Genomic DNA, 19,000 nt, shown 5'->3' on the forward strand with positions numbered 1-19,000 from the left:
TCCGATGCACAGTTTTTAACAGTGCTTTGAAGGAATACAGTGTTTCGGACTGAAACACTGTTTCCAACAATGGTCGTTCGAGCGCGCCGTTTCACGTGCGCCTTTTCACATTGCACAAAGCGCCGGAAGCAAGTGCAATATGAACGGCGTGAACCGCCACATTGGCGCGCGTATGAAGGCGGCGACGAACGCGACGACCAAGCCGGTTGTGCCCGGTCGGCGCGTGCCCAGCAAGAAGCCGCTTTTAGCTTTGCAGCAGTATGAAACCGGATACAACGAGCATCAAATTGATGGTGGCGGAGCCAAGCCGCTGCGCATGAAGTCGCTGCGTCAGCTTTTGTCGCCGCGCCGGGGGGGCGTCCGCGAGTCCTTCTCGCATCTCAACACCAAGCTGCGCGACTCGCGCACGTATGTGCTCGACCCCAAGAGCGCCCGCAGCATTCAGTGGGATATCTTTATGGCGTGTTTAATTGCGTACAGCAGCATCACGGTGCCGTTGTATGTGGGCTTTCCAGGGTACGTGCGCGCCTATGTCTATAACTTAGATCTGAGATAGCTTTCAAGTCACGAGTCATTGGACGTCTGTGGACGATACCATTGACGTGTGTTTCGGCATTGACATTGTGCGCAACTTTCTCATGGGCTTTTACGACGAGCAAGACCTGCTCGTCGTCGACGTCAAGCAGATTGCCAAGAACTATGCGCGGACGTGGTTCCTTCTCGATTTGGTTTCGACGTTTCCGCTCGAAGCCGCCGTGAAGCTCTTCAACCCGTCCGTGGTCGCCAACGGGCACTCGCTCGCGTCCGTCCAGCTCCTCCGCATTCTGCGCGTGACGCGCATCCTCAAGCTCGCACGCCTTGCCAAGCTGCGCGTCTTCTTCAAGCGCGTCGAAGAAACGTTTGGGGTCAACCCCGGTGTCGTTCGCCTCGCGCGGCTCATCTGTGTCGTGCTCTTCCTCGCCCATGTCCTCGCCTGTATGTTTCACTGGATCGGGCAGCCGCACGACCCGACAATCGCCACTTCGACCCTGCGAGCGCTTCGCATCGCGACAGCGGCCTTGCCGTCAACGTACAACCCCAACTCGACGTGGCTTGTCGAAAGCGGGACTCGAGCCCGGTCCGATAGCATCCGGTACCTCTACTCGCTCTACTGGGTCATCATGACCTTGACGGGCGTCGGGTACGGCGACATCTTCGCAGTCTCGGTCTCCGAGCGCGTGTTTGCGATCTTTGCGATGATGATTGGCGCGTCCGTCTTCGGCTTTGTCATTGGCAACATCTCGTCGCTCCTCGAGTCGATGGACACGCGCGCCGCCGTGTACCAGCTCAAGATGGCGCTGGTGAAAGACTACATCCGTACGCACAAGTTGCCAAAGGACCTGCGCACCAAGCTCTCTCGGTACGACCTCCCATCTCGGTCTTGTCATTTGAGAAAACCGCGTAGGTACTTTGAGCACTACCTCGCGCGCGCGTCGCTCTTTGACGAGTCGTCGATTCTGAGCGAAATCCCGCTGAGTCTCCGGAACGAGATTGTGCATTTTACGTGCCGCGACATATTTCTGTAGACTGCAACCGAGGGGGGCTGTCACGCTGACAGATCGTTTTAGGATTCCAGCGTTCGCGTCCATCAACGCGCAGTTTGTGATGGACATGGCCATTTGCATCAAGCCGCTCTTCCTCCTCGCCAAGACCGTGATTGCAAAGGAGCGCACGGTCGGCCGTGAAATGTACTTTCTCAACTCGGGCATTGTCGCGGCCTCCAACGCGACCGTGTACGGCAAGATGGTGCTCATCGAAGTACTCACTGAGAACGCGTACTTTGGCGACCCGCCGCTGCTGTTTTACACGCTGCGTGAAAACACTTTTACGTGCTTGACCAACTGCGAGATGTATACGCTCGCCAAAGACGACTTTGACGTGCTCCTCGAAGAATACCCCGACACGGAGACCATTCTCGTGCAGCACTACCATGCGCGCAAAGCCAAGTACAACGAGACGCTGAGCACGATGCTCCAGCGCTTCAAGGTACACATCTCCCGCCCATAGAATTGCGTCGAGCGCAGAGCTAGATGTACGAAACCTTCAAAGACGATGTGACCAAGGTCCACCGGCTCGAAGACTTTTGGCCTAACTTGCGCATTTCGCTCAACGGAAAGCTCACGACGATCGAGCAATTCCCCATCGTCGTGCTCAAGCTCATCACGCACTACATCAACCCCCGCGGCGTCTCGCTCTTCAACTCGACGTTCGCCAAGCGTGTCGTCCTGGACGGTGCGGTCGTTGTCATCGCAGCGTCATACCCTGACGTCATCTAGGTCTCAAGCCAAAGTACGCGACCGCATACACGTCGCCAGGCACGTTGCGTGCGATCATCCAGCCCTCGGACCCGCGAAAGCTGCGATGGGACATCTTCTTGGGTGTCCTCATCATGTACAACGTCATGAATATTCCATTTCAATTTACGTTCCAAGGCGGGTTTGTGGGTGACGACACGCGCTCTCCAAGCGTCATTGTACGCGCACCGCTGCGATACTTTAATAACGCGTGTCTAGGTGTTTGACTACATTGTCGACGTCCTCTTTGGCATCGATATGGTGCTCACGTTTCGCACGGCGTACATTGACGACGACGGCCAAGTCGAAGCGAGTCCAAAGTACATTGCGACTCGGTACCGGCTCTTTGTAGGCAACCGCCCATTTCAGGTGGTGTAGGTATCTGGCCTGGTGGTTTTGGATCGACTGGATCTCGACATTCCCCTTTGCTCTGATCGCCGACGCCGTGACGTCGACCGGCGTCAGTAGCAACAATAGCACCCTTTCGGCCGTGGGCGGCTCAACCCAGCCGTTCCAGAACCTCAAGCTCATTCGCTTTGTGCGCCTCACGCGGCTCCTCAAGCTCATGCGCCTCCTCAAGCTCAATCGGTCGGTCACCACGATTGAGAACATGCTCGACCTCAACCCGGCCGTGCTCAGCCTCGTCAAGCTCTTCATTCAGGTCCGACATGCCTCCGTGTCCATGAACTGCATGGAACGAACGTAGGTGTGCTTCATCGCCCACTGGTCGAGCTGTGCGTTCTATTTTGTGGGTCAAATCTCCGAGACGTACTATGGCGACTCGTGGATCGGCCCGCTCTTGTGGTATGCATCCACGCCAGACAAGTACATAACGTCGCTCTACTTTTGCTTCACGACCATGGTGACGGTCGGGTACGGCGACATTCTGCTCGTGACGCCGATCGAAGTCGGCTATGTGATCTTCTACATGCTCCTCGGCGCCTCCGTCTTTGGGTACATCATTGGCTCCATGTCGTCGCTCGTCGATCAGCTCCAGACGCGCGGCGTCGTCGCCAAGGAGAAGACGGACCGCGTCAAGGTGAGACTTGAGCTCTGTTAAAATCATGATCGAGGTCGTGTAGGACTATATGAAGGAGCGCAAGCTGCCCAAGGCGCTCTGCACGCGCATTCGCCGGTACTATGAATTCTACTTGGCACAACAAGACGACGGAACCGAGCTCTTGAGTGACCTCTCGGACGACCTCCGGACGCAGCTCGTTTTGTATTTGAACCGCGACGTGGTCTCCAAGATCCCGTTCTTTGCGCGCCAAGACGACGCGTGCATCTCGTACCTCATGGGCATTCTGTACCAAGAATATTGCACGCCCTGCGAATATGTCTTCCACGAAGTAGACTCGTTCGTACCGCTTTGTAGTCCATGCATGGATGCTGCTAGGGCGAGTACGGTCGACACATGTATTTTCTCGTCAAAGGCACGGTCGAGGTGCTCATTCATGCCGGCACGCCGTCCGAAATGCTCTGCAAGGTAGGCCACGTCGCACGCTCCGTCTTATGCAGCGCAGGTCTTGACCGAGGGCTCGTTCTTCGGCGAGCTCGCCATGCTCCTGAGCTGCAAGCGCTGTGCGAGCATTCGCGCCAAAACGTTTGGCATTCTCTACGTTCTTAGCCGGAGTGGCATGGACCACATCCACGCCCACTACCCCGGTACGTGGCCGTCGTCGATCCTGTTCATGACGATGGACGTAGAGATCTCCAACATGATCATGGCCGAGATCAAGCTCAAATTGCACAAGATCCAGGAAGAGACCGTCGAACGCATGGAGCGCAAGAACGTCGCCAACCACCTTCCGAGCCGGAAGACGTCGCTCACGACCGACACGGAGCTCCTTGAGGCCTTTGCGATGATCGACGGTGTCGCGACCGACCTCACGCGCTTCTATGGCGGCGGCGAGACGGCCAAACACCGCGCGGTCGCGGCCGTCATCAACCGCCTCAAGAAGTTCGACTTTGAAGCGCACATGGAGCCCTCCAAAGAGGTAGAGTTTAGATGCGCAGAAGACGGCAAAGCACATCGATCGTAGCCGCCGTCGCCCGAGCCCAAGGCCAAGGACGCGTTCATACGCATTGGCAAAAAGGTGATTCAACTCAACGCGTTCGTGACGCAAGCGCGCAAGACGCGGCGCGAGAGCACGACGCGCGTCTTTAGCTCGATCCCGACCCACGTCGACGAGATGTCCCAGCTCCCGGGCGCCAAGCGCTTGCTCGAGCCGTCCACCGACATCGCCGGACCCGACGCCCACCACTCGGGGCGCTCCGAGACCTAATCCCTCTCGCCGCCCCGTCGCTCTCGGTTCCGAGACCCCACCACAAGAACCTTCTTGCGCGTCGGTAGCGGTCGCTTCTTCTTCCTCGTCATCGTCGACGTCCTGGTCGTGCTTGCGTGGCGGCATGGTCATCGTCATCGTCATCTTCCTCCTTTATATGTCTACCTCGTCCTCTCCATCCTCCGCCATGTCAACCTCGTCCTCTCATCCTCAACCTCGTTCGTCGTCGTCGTCCTTGTCGTTGGCAGCGAAATGGGTATCCCAATAAAGTGCGGTTGGCCAAGCGTACTTGTATTTGTTTTCCATTCGATACAAAAGACAAGAGAAAAGCCAGCAAATAAAATAAAACGCCAAGGCAAGGACAGCGACCACCCAAGTGGTTTGATCATTTGGCAAGAAGAGGAATATGGCGGCCATCAAGGACGAGGTCGAGCTCGGGAATGAGCTCATCCAGCTGCAATGTCGCTTCTACGAGAACAAGTACCCGGAGATCGACGAGCTCGTCGTCGTCAACGTGCGCTCGATCGCCGAGATGGGCGCGTACGTCTCGCTCCTCGAGTACAACAACATTGAGGGCATGATCCTGCTCTCGGAGCTGAGTCGCCGCCGCATCCGGTCGATCAACAAGCTCGTCCGCGTCGGCAAGAACGAGGTCGTCATGGTGCTCCGCGTCGATAAGGAGAAGGGCTACATTGATCTCTCGAAGCGCCGCGTGTCGCCCGAGGACATTCTCAAGTGCGAAGAGCGCTACAACAAGGCCAAGACCGTGCATGGCGTCTTGCGCCAGGTCGCGCAGGACACGAACATCGAGCTCGAGGACCTCTACCAGAAGATCTCGTGGCCGCTCTACAAGAAGTTCAAGATGGAGCAGCCGCTCGGCGCCGACGACGAAAAGAAGGTCGAGTACGTGCACTGCTACGACGTGTTCAAGATGGGCATCACGGACCCGACGGTGTTTGACGGCCTCGACATGACGCCCGAGACGCTCGAGTCGCTGCGCACGCACATTCGCCGCCGCCTCACGCCGCAGCCGATCAAGATCCGCGCCGACATTCAAGTCACGTGCTTTACGTACGAGGGCATTGAGGCCATCCGCGAGGCGCTCCAGGAAGCCCAGCACGTTGGCACGGAAGACGTCCCGGTCAAGGTCAAGCTCATTGCGCCGCCCATGTACGTCATGACGACCAACACGCTCGACAAGGTCAAGGGCATTGCGACGCTCCAAGAAGCCATCGAAAAGGTGCGCACCATCATCACGTCCAAGGGCGGCTCGATCGTCGTCAAGATGGAGCCCAAGGTCGTCTCGATCAACGAAGAACGCGAGTTCCTCCAGATGATGGAGCGACTGGAGAACGAAAACCGACCGGTCGACGGCGACGACGACGAAGAAGACTAGAGTGTAGTAGCTATTTGACCGTCCATCTTCCTATCGCGGATAAGAATATGGCTTCCATTGATGCGCTTCCGCCCGTTGCATGCTCCTGCTCGGAAGACGCAAGCCATATCCTCGTTTCGAGTCCTAACCAGTCGTCGTCTACGCTGGAGAAGACAGCTTGTGCAATAAATAACACATGTACAAGGAGCAAGACTCGACGTGTCTACTACTACTCGTCGTCGTCGTCGTCATCGTCGTCGTCAATTGCGTTCATGTCGTCGTTCGTGTCGAGGCTTGTGCTGGAGAAGTCCGAGATGAGGCTAGAGAAGCTCAGCTGCGACTTGAGGTCGCCGGGGCAGAGCCGGAACGAGTTGAACTTGGCCGGCGTGCAGCGCGTCGTGCCGGGGATGGCTTGGCCTTCATTGTGCGCAAGGTTGGGGCGGCTGCGCTTCCGCGGCGAGTGCGGCGAGAGCTGCTTGAGCCGGCGGATCTCTTGCTCGTAGTGCGCAATGTTCTTGTGCAGATTGACGAGCCGGTGGTCGAGCTTGGGCAAGAAGCGCACAAGGCAGCTCCAGAGCGGCTGCACGAGCCGAGCGGCAAAGAAATGCTGGCTCTCGACCATGTGCAGCGGGTCGTCGACGTGCAAGTGCGTCACGGGCAGGCCCTCGGCGGTCTCCATGAGCGCTTGGTACGCAAACTCCTTGGCAATCATGTTGCTCCACTTGAGCGCGATCGGCGTGGGAAACACTTGGGCCCCGAGGTCGCTCGCGTGCACGATGGTTTGCACGAGAAAGATGCGGTCGTCGCCCGATTTGGCAAAGTTGGCGAGCGCCGACCGCTTGTCGTCGAGGAGCGGGTCGGTCGTGCGCGCATACGGCGCCCAGCGCTTCTCGAGCGCTTCAATGTGCTCGAAATGCCGGGCCATGTCGGTGCCAATGATGGCGCGCACAATGACCTTGCGCGTGTAGCGGTACTCGTCCGGCGTCAGGCCGGCGAGGATGTTGACGTGGTCGTTCTGCAGCAGCCGGAACGTCGTTGCCGCGTGGTGGCGCTCGAGCACCGCGTCGTCGTTGTGCAAGAGCGCGAGACCGCTCTTCGAGTTGACTTCAAAGACGTTCGAGTGCCCCGGGTGGTCAATGTCGTGGCAAAGCGATGCGAGGAGACAGCCAAACCGGTCCGGCGGCGTGAGCACCGTCACTGCTTGCGTCTCCTTGAGGATGCAGTACGATGTGTGGAGCACCGAGAAGCCGTGCAAAAAGTTGTGGAACGGGTTCGGGTGGTAGTGGTCTTGGACCGACTGGATGAAGTTCTGAACAATGTCCGGGTCGAGGTTGGGCAGCGCCATGACCGGGTCCAGCAGCATGTTTTGCGTGTACGAGAGGAGGGTCTCGAGCTCCGTCGTAAAGACGTTGAGGCTCCAGCGCGGCACGATCGGAACGTCGACCGACTTGGTCTTGAAGAGCGCGCTGGGCGGCCGCGGCGGCGTCTCCAGCGGGAGTGGACTCAGCGAGTCGGCGCTGAAGAACGAGTCGCTCAAGCGGTCCGCGAGGTGCGATTGAAGCGTGCACGGCTTGGACGTGAACGCTTCGAGCAAGTTGACTTGGGACTGCGCCCTCTCGGCCCAGAGCGACTCGGACTTGGTGTCGGCCAAGAGCTTGAGGTATTCGGTCTCTTGCGACCGGCGGCGCAGGATCACTGCGACTTCGGACGCAAACGCCTCGAACGCGCACTCGTCTTCGTACGTAAACTCGGCAAACTCGGTCTTGTGGCCGCCGACCTTGTTGATGCACTCGAGCACGGCGATCGGCTGCACGTCGTTCATCTGGTGAACGCCAATCGGCACGTAGAGCGCGGTCTGGGTGCTGCCGACGCGGTCGTCGACGCTCATGTCAAAGCGCGGGTCGGTTGGCGCGTGCTTGACGTTGAGAATGGTGCTCGAGAGCGCGGCGGCACCAAGGAGACAGCCGTCGATCGAGAAGCGGAGGTTCGACCGCCGGAACGACGACGAGAGCGACCAGAGTTCGTTGCGCGGCCAGTCGAGGAGGAAGAGCGTGACGCTCTCGCAGTGCACAATGTGGTTGGCGCCTTTGATGACGCGCTGGACGAGCTTGAGGATCGTTTCTTCGTTCGAAGATGAGCTCACAATGTGCAGGAGCGCGGCTTGGGTCCGCTGCGACAGCACAATGTCATGGAGCTCGATCGCTTTTCGCATCGCATTGCTCAAGATCGGGCCGAGACGCTGGAGCAGCCCGAGGTCGTACGCGCAGAGGCTCTCGGGCGACGCCGACGACGCCTCAATGACCGCAAACGTCTCGCCGCCGCTGTCCAGCAGTGCAAAGCAGAGAAGCGTGTTCGAGTCGGCGGCGCGTGTGAGGTCCACCGCGGGATTGTACGATGTCGGCAGCGATCGCCCCACAAACGTTGTTTGGGACGCAGCAACCTCGGCTGCGAGGCTGCAGTTGGTCGGGACGGCCTCGACGGCGCTGAGCTTGGGCACGATCTTGGCCATCGAATCTGACCCTGCGTCGAGGAGGAAGACGGCGCAGCGGTGGGCCGGGTCGTGCGAAAAGAGACCTTCGACAAAGGCAAAGAAGACGTCCATCATCATATACAGGTCGTCTTGCTCGAGCACGTCCTGGATGAGGTCAAACGCGCGTCGCTCCTTGGCTTCTTGCATCTGGTAGCGCGCAACGGTGGCCTCGAGCTCGGCGATGCGATCGCAGCGCTGGTTGGTCGTCTTGCCCATTGCCGTCGTCTTGACCATGCTGCTGGTCGACGAGGTCTTGGGCGGCCCCGATGCATGGGCGTCTACCTCGGCCGGGCGTCCATGCGCATCGGGGATCGCTATGAAGGGTTCCATCGGCGGGTTATCGCTCACTGACCCGAGTCTCAAATTTCCGAAACCACATTGCACCCTCGCATTGAATTGCATAGAAACTCCAAGTGCAAGCACATGATTTAATTGACGTCGCATATGCGCAATTCTGTTTTTTCGCAAATTATAACGTCGTCCGTGCGACAGCAACGACGACGTCGACTACGAACCGACTGACCGTCCAATGTCGTAGTTGACTCGTACTAACTAGCATCAATGCGGCAAAATCGATAATGCCCGAGGCGCTCGTACGAGCGTGGCGCTGGTTATTGCCAGCGCGAGATGGCGAGTGCAACGGGATGCACGTAATGCTGGCGCCGACGTCCGACGTCATTTTCGCGGGACGCATGCGATGATGTGTCGTCGTCTGCCTGAGATATTGTGCCGGCTCGGGTCAGAGGGTGTCTGATCGGCGCGACAGGCGGCAATGATTCTTGTCAGCAGCCAAGGAGGAGCCAGGTGGAGGCGGAGCGCCCCGCTGAAACGGAACACCGACAAGTCCATTCCAGCAACTAGTACGAAGTCGCTGTGCGCTTAGCTCTCTTGATCGCCGCTGGTCCACACTCGGGCCATGGTAGCGACATGGCATCGGACCAGCAACGGACAAGAGGGCGGCAAGCTTGCCATCATCCCAGGCGCGGGAAGATCCTTCGGAATCTAGAACTAAAATGGTTCCGATTCCGCAAGAAACCCATTCGAGTCGTACGCCTTGCGCTCAGTCGGACGCGCGATGCGACGACCAAAGGCTTGTGCCGTAGCGAGGAGTACTTTAGTTAGTCGACGGCTTCAACTGAAACGACGAGACATCATCGGCAAGCATCTGCAAGTGGTGTTGCCACGCACCCATCTGCGTTGCAGTATCAAGTAGGGGGCCGCACGAATAAGCACCCTGGGCGCCACCTCGATCTTGGTTTTTGTATCGCGTGCTGGACCCCGAGAGCATGTTCTCCGGCGATTTCCATCCGTTTTCAGTACCCCTCCTACCAATTAAATTAAAATACTGTGTGTGTGGTTTACATACAGTGTTCAAGTGAGATGGTATTAAAATGGATGGTTTTCTATTTAAATACTCGCTACGGCAAATAAAAAAGGGTCGGGTGGGTTGTTCGAAACTCCGCCATTTCTGCAGCGGAGTCGCCGCCGGTCCGTCTCTCTCGCGCCCGCCGCCGGACGCAGCCCATCGCCCACCGCCGGACGTCGCCATTCGCCGCTACTAGCCGCAGCATCGCCGTATACGATTGCCATGGAGAAGGGCAAGAAGGTCCTGCCGCTGAGCGAGAGCTGGCTGTCGCCGTCCATGGTGACCTCGTACGATGGCCAGTCCATCTACGCGGGCCATCAAGAGAAGCTGCGCCTCGGCAACTACCTCGGCAGTGGCATCGCTGGCGTCGTCTACGAAGCCTTTGAGCCGCAGAAGCAGCGGCACGTCGCGGTCAAGATCCTCAACCCGGTCGGCTACAAGCTCTTTTCGCCGCTCGCGCTCGCCCGTTGCGATGTAGTCCATGCGGGCCTCATGTACAAGCCGCCGACGCCATCGCCGTCGATGCCAATGGCTCGCCCGCACATCCAGAAGGAGCACATTTGGTGGCTCCTGCATCCAAACCAGCACGAGCTCATTCCGTGCATGAAGGACGCGCAAGGCATCAAGGAACTCAACCTCGAAATGTGCGCCCAGCTGTGGCCGCTCGACTCGCATCTCGACGACGACCCGCTCGAGATGGAAACCAAGCCCGATACGGTGCTCTACCAAGGCAAGACGTGGGTGCTCCCGCCGCTGCCCAAGAAATTTGCAGCCTTTCTTCAGAACCGAAAGACCATCTACCGTGAAATTGCCTTCATGCACCGCCTCACCGGCAACACGATCCATGGCAGCGTCGGTTGCGGCCACCCGAACGTCCTGCAGCTCTTTGACGTCCTCGAGTACGTCCAAGCGACGAAAAGCACCATCTTCCTCGTGCTCGAGCTCGCGGGCGGCGGCGAGCTCTTTGATCGCATCAAGGCCGAGTGCATTGGTGTGCCTGAAGTGCACGCCAAGGTTTACTTTACGCAGCTCATTGCCGGTGTCCACTACTGCCACCAGCTCGGCATCGTGCACCGCGACCTCAAGCCCGAGAACCTCCTCTTGAGCGATCACGATGTGCTCAAGATTGCCGACTTTGGCCTCTCGGCGCAGTTTGCGAGCCGCCCAGTCCTCGACGAATCGAGCGTGCCCCCCAAGCCGTCGCCATGCCGCCGGCTCAAATCGGTTGTCGGGTCGCCCCACTACGTCGCGCCCGAGGTGCTGCAGAAGTGCCACTTTGGCTACGACGGGCGCAAGGCCGACATGTGGTCGATCGGCGTCATTCTGTACGGTCTCCTCGTCGGCGCGCTTCCGTTTGGGACCGACCTTGCCAACTGCACGCGCTTTGCGACCTTTGCCGAGTACCTCGCAGCGCCGATGGAGAGTCGACTCTTTCCGCGCTGGCTCTTCCCCGCCAAACTCTCGCCCGCTGCCATCGAGCTCCTCGTCGGCCTATTGGACCCGGACCCGATTGGCCGGTTCTCGTGCGACGATGTGCTCAAGAGCCGCTGGCTCGCCGCTTCCTACTCCCCTGTATCCTAACCGTACCATAGTCTTTCCTTACGTAATAGTTTATAATCATCCTAATCAACCCTACACCTACGTCGCTTCACGAGTTGACGCATCTCGCTGCTGCAGGCTCCGACGCTTCCCACCCTGGCACACAACAAGAGCTCTGGACCCAGGCGATCGTTGACGCTTGTCATCGTGTCCCCAACGTCGACTCGACTACTACAGCTTGCATTCTGTACTCCGGGTTGAACCAGAAACGTTTTATTTACTAGTCCTTGTCGGAGCCGTCGCTTCTTGTTGGGGTTGGGGTTGCCTCGGCTATTCTAGTTCGTTTGGGACCGGTTGGCTGTATGGCGAGTCCCACTGCGAGACGCCGGTGGTGCGGTTGTAGTAGTAGACGTTGCCGTCGTCGTCTTGGAGCGTCTCCCACGCCGTCTCGTCCGGCTTCGTCCACACCGTCTCGCCCGAGAGCCGATTGTAAAAGTACACTAGACCGTCGTCGGTCTGGACGAGCTCCCACGCGTCGTCGCCACTGACGACGTGCGACGCCTCGGCGATGGTCCACACGGACGCGCCCGTCTCTCGGTTGTAGTAGTACACGCGCCCCCCGTCATCGACGGCCGGTTCCCACGGCGGCGGTGCGCTCAGCGGGTTCTCCCACGACGACGCGCCGGTGCGGGCGTTGACATAATACGGTGTTCCATCCTCCGTGCGGCACTCTTCCCACACGCCGAGGAGCGGTTGGTCGGCCACGTCGTCGAGGCGCCGCTGGAAGCGCGGCGCGTCCCAGACACTCTCGCCCGTCGCACGGTTGTAGTAGTAGAGGTACCCTTCGTCGCTGGTGCACGCTTCCCAGACGTCGCGGGACGCACCGTCGTCCCACCACTTGAGGAACCGAGTCAGCGTGATCGAGTCGGGGTAGTCAAACTCGTGAAAGTACGAGGCAAATGTCCTGTCCTCGTCGGCGGCGCGGCTTGAGAGACCGAGGCGTTCGTACAGTGCGCCGAGTTGCGAGAGACGGATCGTAGCTTTGGAGCTGTTGCGCGCAGCGACAAGGAGAAACGCCGCCTGGAGCGTCTCGTGCAACGGCGACAGCGGCTTGGCGAGCTTGCGCAGTCGGCGCGAGAGCTGCATCTGCTGCACGTCGGCCTGTGTCTTCCGCGTCCGGAAGCGCGTTTGGATCGTAATGGCGGCGGCCGTGCGCCGTGCCGCCTCGGCATCGTCTTCGTACGCTTTGCGCACGCGGGCGTCGTCGCGCGCCACGGCGTTCGCTTGGTGCTGCATGAAGCGCTCGCTCGCATTGCCCGCCTGGCGCGATCTCGATTGATACATTGATACATATCACCTTGAAACCAACCTCGAGAAGGCCGTGCCGGTCCAGCATGTCGTCAAAGAGGTCGACGGTTCGCGCGTTGTGCGGGTCGAGCTCAAGCGCCCGCAGATAGTGCGCCGTCGCGTCCGTGACGTTCGTGTAGACCCACTACCATTTGTAGGTGAAAAATGTGGACAAGTTGTCGTCGTACATCGAGACACGCGGCGTAGTTGACGTGGCTCTGCGCGCTCTCGGGGAAGAGGACGAGCGCGTAGCGGAAAAAGCCTCCAAACGCCAACTCAAACTTGCGCTTGCGCGGGTCGATGACAGCAGCGCGCTCAAACAGCAGCGCAATCGGGTCGCGCTCGTCTTGGCCTGTGACAAAGAGGAAGATGGCGTAGCAGCGCAAGACAAATGCAATGTCCGGGCCCCGCGCCGCCATGAGGTCCACGAGGTGACCGTACATGACGCCGGCCTTGGCGTAGTCGTGCAACAGCGCGTGCAAGTAGAGCGCGTAGTTGCCGAGGCACGTGAGATTCGTAGGCTCGGCCATGTAGGCGCGCTCGCAGTGGCGGGCGAGGCGCACCCCTTCGAGGAGCCGCCGGAACATGACGCGCGCGGTCCGGGCGCGAAACTGACTCTGGATACGCAGCGCGGCCGCCAGCATACACGCCGTGTAGCCGTAGTAGTAGAGCTGCTGGCGATCGAGAAACTAGTCATCGTCGATAAGCGCATCGTCTCTCGATGCTGCCTCGTACGTACCGCTTGGTAGTCGCGCTCGACCCACAGCGGCGGCTTGTCCCAGACGCACTGCCCCGTGATCTGGTTGCAGTAAAAGACGCCGACGATCGGCGACGTCCCGGCCAGCAAGAGCTCGTCCCACACGGAGAAATTGCTCACGAGAGATGCGTGCTTGCGCGCGTCTTCCCAATTGAAGAACGTCCGCGGCCCGTGCTGAATGACCCGAGCCCGTTTGGCGTCGCGGCGACCGTGCAGGCCGCGCCAGACGCGCTGGATCGTGTTGGCCGCGATGCGATTCGTCCGCACCTGCATCGACGCGTCCGTCGTCATGCAATAAGACGGTCGGAGAGTCTACCTGGACGCGCCACGCGTGCCACGACTGCCGCTCGTGAAGGCGCGTGAGAAACCCACGGCCGAGGGCTTGGAGCTTGAGAGCGCACCGCACGCGGTGGCGCTGCTGGGCGGCGTGGCGGCGCGCGATGCGACCGCGGTAGACGCGCTGTAAATGCAGCGCCGTCTTGTGCTCGACCTTGAGCGCCCGCAGGCGCCGCCGGTACACATGGCCTTTGTACGTCCGCTGGATCGCGACGGCCGCGAGGTATCTCGCTCGCTCGGCTTTGGTTTCCGCGTCAAAGTTGGTCCAAAACGACTTGTATTGCGCTGTCGCCGCTGCGGTCTCGGACGACACGCGATGAATGCGACTGCGCAGCATTTTGAACTCGTCGATGCCTTGCACGAGCGCCTGCCGCCAGGATAGTATCAATCTATCGATCACGTCAACCAACGACGCACCTGCAACCGGAGGGGGTCGATCGGCGGGACAGTCGTAGAAACGTCATTGGTGACGTCATGGCAGTAGACGTAGCTGCCGTCGTCGCGCGACATTGGATGCCAATGGGCCCCCAGCGCGGCTTGGTACTCGACCGGCGCCCGCCACGTGCACTCGTCTGTCTCGGCGTCGTGGTAAAAGATGGCCCCTGACGTCGCCATGAGACAACTCATCCTCACGTCAGGATGGCATACCCGTGACGGCGTCGACGCACTGCGACCAGCAATGGAGCATCGAGACGGTGACGGCGCTCGCGTAGGCGTCGCGCCACTCGTCCGTCGAGCGCTGCGGCAACGCGACGCCGTCTTCGTCGAGCACGGGCGGCATCTCGTCCAGCGTCTTCATCTCTTGGGCAAAGTGGAACTGGATGACGTCAATGACGCCGAGCTGGTGGTGCATGCGCGCCTCGCCGAGCGGGTTCTTGTTGTCGTAGTTGCGCATGTTCATGTTGGTACTGTACTCGATGAGCAAACGCATGGTCTCGGCTGCACCGTGCTTGGCAGCAATGTGAGCAGGCTACATGGATCGTCCATCAGTAGTTTCAAAGGACAACCAAATCGTACGAGGTTGCCGCGGCGGTTCTTGGCGTCGATCGCCGCGCCAAACGAGAGCAAGACGCGCGAGCTCTCGAGGAGGCTGTCGCTGCGGCACGACAAGTGCAGTGGCGTCTCTCCTTGGAGCGTCCACGCGTTCACGTCGGCGTTGAAGGCGGCGAGAAGGCTCGCATGCGCCGGCTTGTCGATGGCAATATGAATGGCCCCGAGGCCCGCGACGTTGGTCATGTCCGGTGCCGCGCCCGCTTCGAGGAGGAAGCGAAGCATCTGCGGCTGGTCATTGTAGATGGCATACATGATTGGTGTACTCCCGTCCACGTCGACCGCGTCGATGTTCGCGCCATGGGCGAGCAAGAGTTGCACCATCTCCACAAACCCTCTTGCCGCCGCGTCGTGCAGCAGTGTGGCGCCGTCGTCTACGTATTCGATGCGCCTCTATCTCATTGTCGCAGTGAACGTACTGAGGTCGGTAGCGTGCGGCGAGCAGCGGCCGAGGCCCAAGAGCAGGTGAGCCGCCTCGAGAAAGTTGGCCGCGACAGCCGTCATGATGGGCGTCTCGTGCGTCATGCTCGAGACGACGTGGACGTCCGCCGCGCGGCGAAGCAGCACCTCGATGCAGTCGACATGGTTGAGCGACGTCGCCAGCAACAGCGGCGTCTCTCCGTTGCTGTCGCGCGCTTCCTGCCATGCGCCGTGGTCGATGAGGTAGTCGATGAGCTCGGCGCGGTATCTACATGCCCCCATCAAGCGATGATGCGAGGCGGAGCGTACGCATGGGGTGCGGCCACGAGCATGTGCAAGGGTGTGCGGCCGGCGTGGTTGACGCCGCCAACGTCCATCTGGTAGCGCAGGCAGAGCTTGACGAGTCGCTTCGCCCCGCCCAGACACGAAAGATGCAAGAGCGAGTTGCCGTCGTCGTCGCAAATGCCGCCGCGCCCAGCGTTGATCGCCCGCAGGACGACGCTGTAGTCCCCGCGCACGGCGGCGTCGAGCACAAACGCATTCCGCCGGCGGTCGACCGTCCGAATCGCCTTGCGCCGTCGCCAGCCGCACTGTATACGCAGTGCGCAACGGTGGAGCGCGAGCGTATGACGGTAAAACGCCCGACAGAGGTATCCGCGGACCGTCCGCTGCAGTATCTTGGCCGCGCGGTGGTTGCGGACAAGCGCGTGGAAGCGCGTGCGCGCGAGGAACCCCCGCACGCTGCGCTGGATGCAGGTCGCGGCGGCAAACTGGCGCCGGTACCGCTCGGCGCGCTTCAAAATGCGGTAAACGCGGTAGCGCTGCCAGAGGTGGAAGCACCAGGCGTGGCGCCGTTGGATCCGGCGCGTCGTCCGATCGCGACAGAGCTGCGTGAACGCCCAGCGCGACTGCCACGACTGGAAGACGCGCCAGAGGCTTTGCCGGAGGAGGCGCTGGAGGAGCTGGTTCACCTACAGCCACAACCGGCATGAGAGTCATGCCATCGACAGAAGAGTACGCACCCCGTGGTGCTGCGTTGCGCGCAAGCGGCGGCGAAGCGCGGCCACGCGCCGGCCCAAGTGCCCCCGGTACGTTTTTTGAACGAGCAGAGCGGCGTGCTGCAGTGCCCGCGCATGCGCGGCGGCCACACGGCCTCGGTGTCCCCGCCACAGACGCTGAAGCACGAGAGCACTCGCGCGTCGCATCGATAGAAGCTTTGCCCACTGAGTGAACGAACTGTACAGCGAGCGCTGGAGAACGTCGCGACACCGCGCCTTGACGATGGCCTGCGTCGTTGCGTACTGGCGCCACTGCTGCCAGAGCGCACACAAGAACCGCTGTTGGAGTCGCTGGACGCTGCGGGTGGCGAGCTGGAGCTTCTTTTGCGCGCGGCGCGCCACGAGTTGACCGGCTTTTCGCCCGCGATGGCCACGGTACAGCGCCTGCAGCATCGTCGCCGCCTTGTGCTGGTCGCGCCGCCACCGCAGGTAATGGTGCCAGCGTTGGAAGCGCCATCGCAGCGACGTCTGGTGCGCCGCAGCTGCCTTTTTCGCAATCGTCACGTAGCGCCGCCAGCGCGCAAACACGCGCTGCGTCAAGGCACGTGTGGCGGCGGCGTGGAGCTTCTCGGCTTGATTGAGCGCGGCAGCGCGCAAGACGGCGTCTTCCTTGGCCTTGCGCGCGGCGGCCGCGCTGGCATCGCGTTCGTGCTTCTCGGCGAGGCGTGACCGGTGCTTCTCAGCGTCCCGCGCCCGCAGCGCCTCGAGCCGCTTCCGCTCCATCTCTTGCTCGGCCTTGCGCTTCTTGGCGGCGGCGCGGCGCGCGTGGAAGGCGGTCTGCGCCGCGTGGCGATCGCGCCGCCACGCCCGCCGCTGCCGAAACAGCCGCTGGATACGAATCGCGCTGCGTTCTTGGAGCGCGTCGAGCTGGTCGCTCCACGCGTTGGCCTGCTTGCCCTTGCGCCGGCGTTCGAGGAGCTTGGCCGCCACCTTCTGCTCCAGGAGGTGGTTGGCATACCGGCGCGCGACCGCATCCCGGAAGCGGTGGAGGATGCGGGCGCGTGGTGACGCGGGTGGCGCAGAGGGCGTCGCCGCGTCCGAGAGCACCGAGCTCCAGACCGTATTGACCTACGCGTCTCTATATCCTACGACATCAAGGGATTGAACGTACCTGTGCTTCGGTGAGGGCAATGCGGTGGCGCAGGTCGTCGACGTCGCGCTTCGTGGCGTGGAGCTGGTTGTCGAGGAGGAAGCTCTGTGTCTTGAGCTTGGCCTTGACGACGTCGTCAAGCACGCTGCTCGTGAGCTGACGATCGAGCTTGGTGCGCTGCGTCTCGAGCCGCCGGAGTCCGCGCTTCTCGGTCTCGAGCGCTGCCTTGAGCGTCACAATGCCAGCGTCGTGGCTGATCGTGTCTTGGAGTCGCGTCAAGAGCGTGAGGCTCTCGCCTACGACCTCATCGTACTCCAGCGACAAAGGACAGCGGCCATCGAACCGTCATCGTTGAACTTGTGCGCGGCAACAATGTCTTCCGGCACGCGGTGGAGGTCCTCGACGAGATGGCCGAGGAGCGCGTCGAGCTCGAGCACGAAGCTGCTGGACTCGTCCCCACTTGGGCCGACCGTCGTGACGTGGCGGAATGGCAACGACGTGTTAGCGTAGAAGCGTGCGAGCGTCTTCTCCTTCGGAAAGCACGCCGCGTACAGCGTGTGCACCATGGCATCCTTGGCGACGTACACGACTTGGGTCCCGTCCCGGAGGTCCGGGTGGTGGCCAAGGACGACGGACCCGGGCGGCAGCACCTTCTTGGCCACGTCCGGGTGCGCCACCTTGTCCTTCGTCTTGAGGCGGAGCCCGAGGGACTCTTGGACGTAATGGCGAAGGTGGCAGTGGAAGTACGCAAACTCGTTGTCTTCGATCTCGCGCAGAAAGGCGGCAAACACCCGCAGCTACGATGGTGAGTCACAGGATACGAACGTAGAGTGCGCGCGTCTGTACGCCATGGAAGCGATGCGCGTGGCGCTCGAGCGTGCACGCGACGTCGATAATGTCTTGGTCGGCCGCGACGCCGAGGTTCGTATTCACAAACTGCCGCGCAAAGAGCGCAAACGAACTCAGGACGCGCGAACTCGCATACGCCCTAAAGTACGCCTCGTAGACATCGTCGACAAACCGGAAGAGCCATGCGATCGGACGGTCGCGCAAGAGGCCGCTCGATGCGCATACGAAGCGCGGGAAGCGCTGGCGCAGGCGCGCGAGCGTCAGCGGCGCGTCGACGTCGGGCTCGGAGCGCGAGCTCAGCGCTTGGTCGTCGCTCGCTTCGACGGGCGCGTGGTTGTTGCTGGCGCTGGCGGCCGGCAGCCCACTCGGTTGTTCCGATAAAGGCGCGGGCCCGACCTCGAGGCCGCGCTGCCGCAGCTGCGCATTGATGTACTCGATCTTCTCGAGGTACGGGAGCAGCGTCTTCTTCTCTTCCAGTTTGACCAAGCTGAGCTTGCCCTACGTGCGATATGCAGGCTGCGTACGGTTGTCGCGCACGCACCCGCGGGAGCTCGGGCGGGATCGGCGCGAGCGCCGTCTCGTTGCGCAAGAGCTTGCGCTTCTTGGACTTGGCCGACGCGCCGTACGGACTCGACGGCGCGGGCCGCGTCCCCTGCATATTGCCA

At 61.0% G+C, this 19,000-nt stretch overlaps 5 protein-coding genes across 5 annotated transcripts; 3 read left to right on the forward strand and 2 right to left on the reverse strand.

The window, feature by feature from the left end:
- Window positions 1-112: 112 nt before the first annotated feature.
- Window positions 113-4,904, forward strand: SDRG_11668 (hypothetical protein). Its single transcript, XM_008617717.1, has 15 exons — window positions 113-516; window positions 557-1,399; window positions 1,445-1,561; window positions 1,608-2,025; window positions 2,070-2,271; window positions 2,316-2,512; window positions 2,553-2,668; window positions 2,712-2,793; window positions 2,842-2,994; window positions 3,040-3,372; window positions 3,416-3,682; window positions 3,730-3,819; window positions 3,857-3,998; window positions 4,041-4,330; window positions 4,376-4,904. The coding sequence occupies exons 1-15, from the start codon at window positions 140-142 to the stop codon at window positions 4,616-4,618; spliced, it is 3,870 nt and encodes a 1,289-aa protein (XP_008615939.1). The 5' UTR covers window positions 113-139; the 3' UTR covers window positions 4,619-4,904.
- Window positions 4,905-4,958: 54 nt separating this feature from the next.
- Window positions 4,959-6,126, forward strand: SDRG_11669 (translation initiation factor 2 subunit 1). The gene has a single exon (XM_008617718.1). It carries the CDS (start codon window positions 5,025-5,027, stop codon window positions 6,012-6,014), a length of 990 nt encoding a protein of 329 aa, XP_008615940.1. The 5' UTR covers window positions 4,959-5,024; the 3' UTR covers window positions 6,015-6,126.
- SDRG_11670 (hypothetical protein) lies at window positions 6,125-8,892 on the reverse strand. Its single transcript, XM_008617719.1, has one exon. The coding sequence runs from the start codon at window positions 8,851-8,853 to the stop codon at window positions 6,223-6,225; it is 2,631 nt and encodes an 876-aa protein (XP_008615941.1). The 5' UTR covers window positions 8,854-8,892; the 3' UTR covers window positions 6,125-6,222.
- Window positions 8,893-9,968: 1,076 nt separating this feature from the next.
- SDRG_11671 (CAMK/CAMKL protein kinase) lies at window positions 9,969-11,541 on the forward strand. The gene has a single exon (XM_008617720.1). The coding sequence runs from the start codon at window positions 10,112-10,114 to the stop codon at window positions 11,468-11,470; it is 1,359 nt and encodes a 452-aa protein (XP_008615942.1). The 5' UTR covers window positions 9,969-10,111; the 3' UTR covers window positions 11,471-11,541.
- Window positions 11,542-11,758: 217 nt separating this feature from the next.
- On the reverse strand, window positions 11,759-18,993 carry SDRG_11672 (hypothetical protein; the record flags this gene model as incomplete). The annotated part of the gene is made up of 15 exons (XM_008617721.1): window positions 11,759-12,748; window positions 12,798-12,920; window positions 12,964-13,464; window positions 13,515-13,799; window positions 13,849-14,235; window positions 14,286-14,470; window positions 14,517-14,838; window positions 14,886-15,292; window positions 15,338-15,606; window positions 15,648-16,309; window positions 16,361-17,464; window positions 17,508-17,782; window positions 17,830-18,283; window positions 18,333-18,833; window positions 18,877-18,993. The coding sequence occupies 15 exons, from the start codon at window positions 18,991-18,993 to the stop codon at window positions 11,759-11,761; spliced, it is 6,582 nt and encodes a 2,193-aa protein (XP_008615943.1).
- Between the last annotated feature and the right edge of the window lie 7 nt (window positions 18,994-19,000).

The sequence above is a fragment of the Saprolegnia diclina genome (genome assembly GCF_000281045.1).
Source record: "Saprolegnia diclina VS20 unplaced genomic scaffold supercont1.43, whole genome shotgun sequence".
In the NCBI taxonomy this organism is placed as follows: Eukaryota; Oomycota; class Saprolegniomycetes; order Saprolegniales; family Saprolegniaceae; genus Saprolegnia; species Saprolegnia diclina.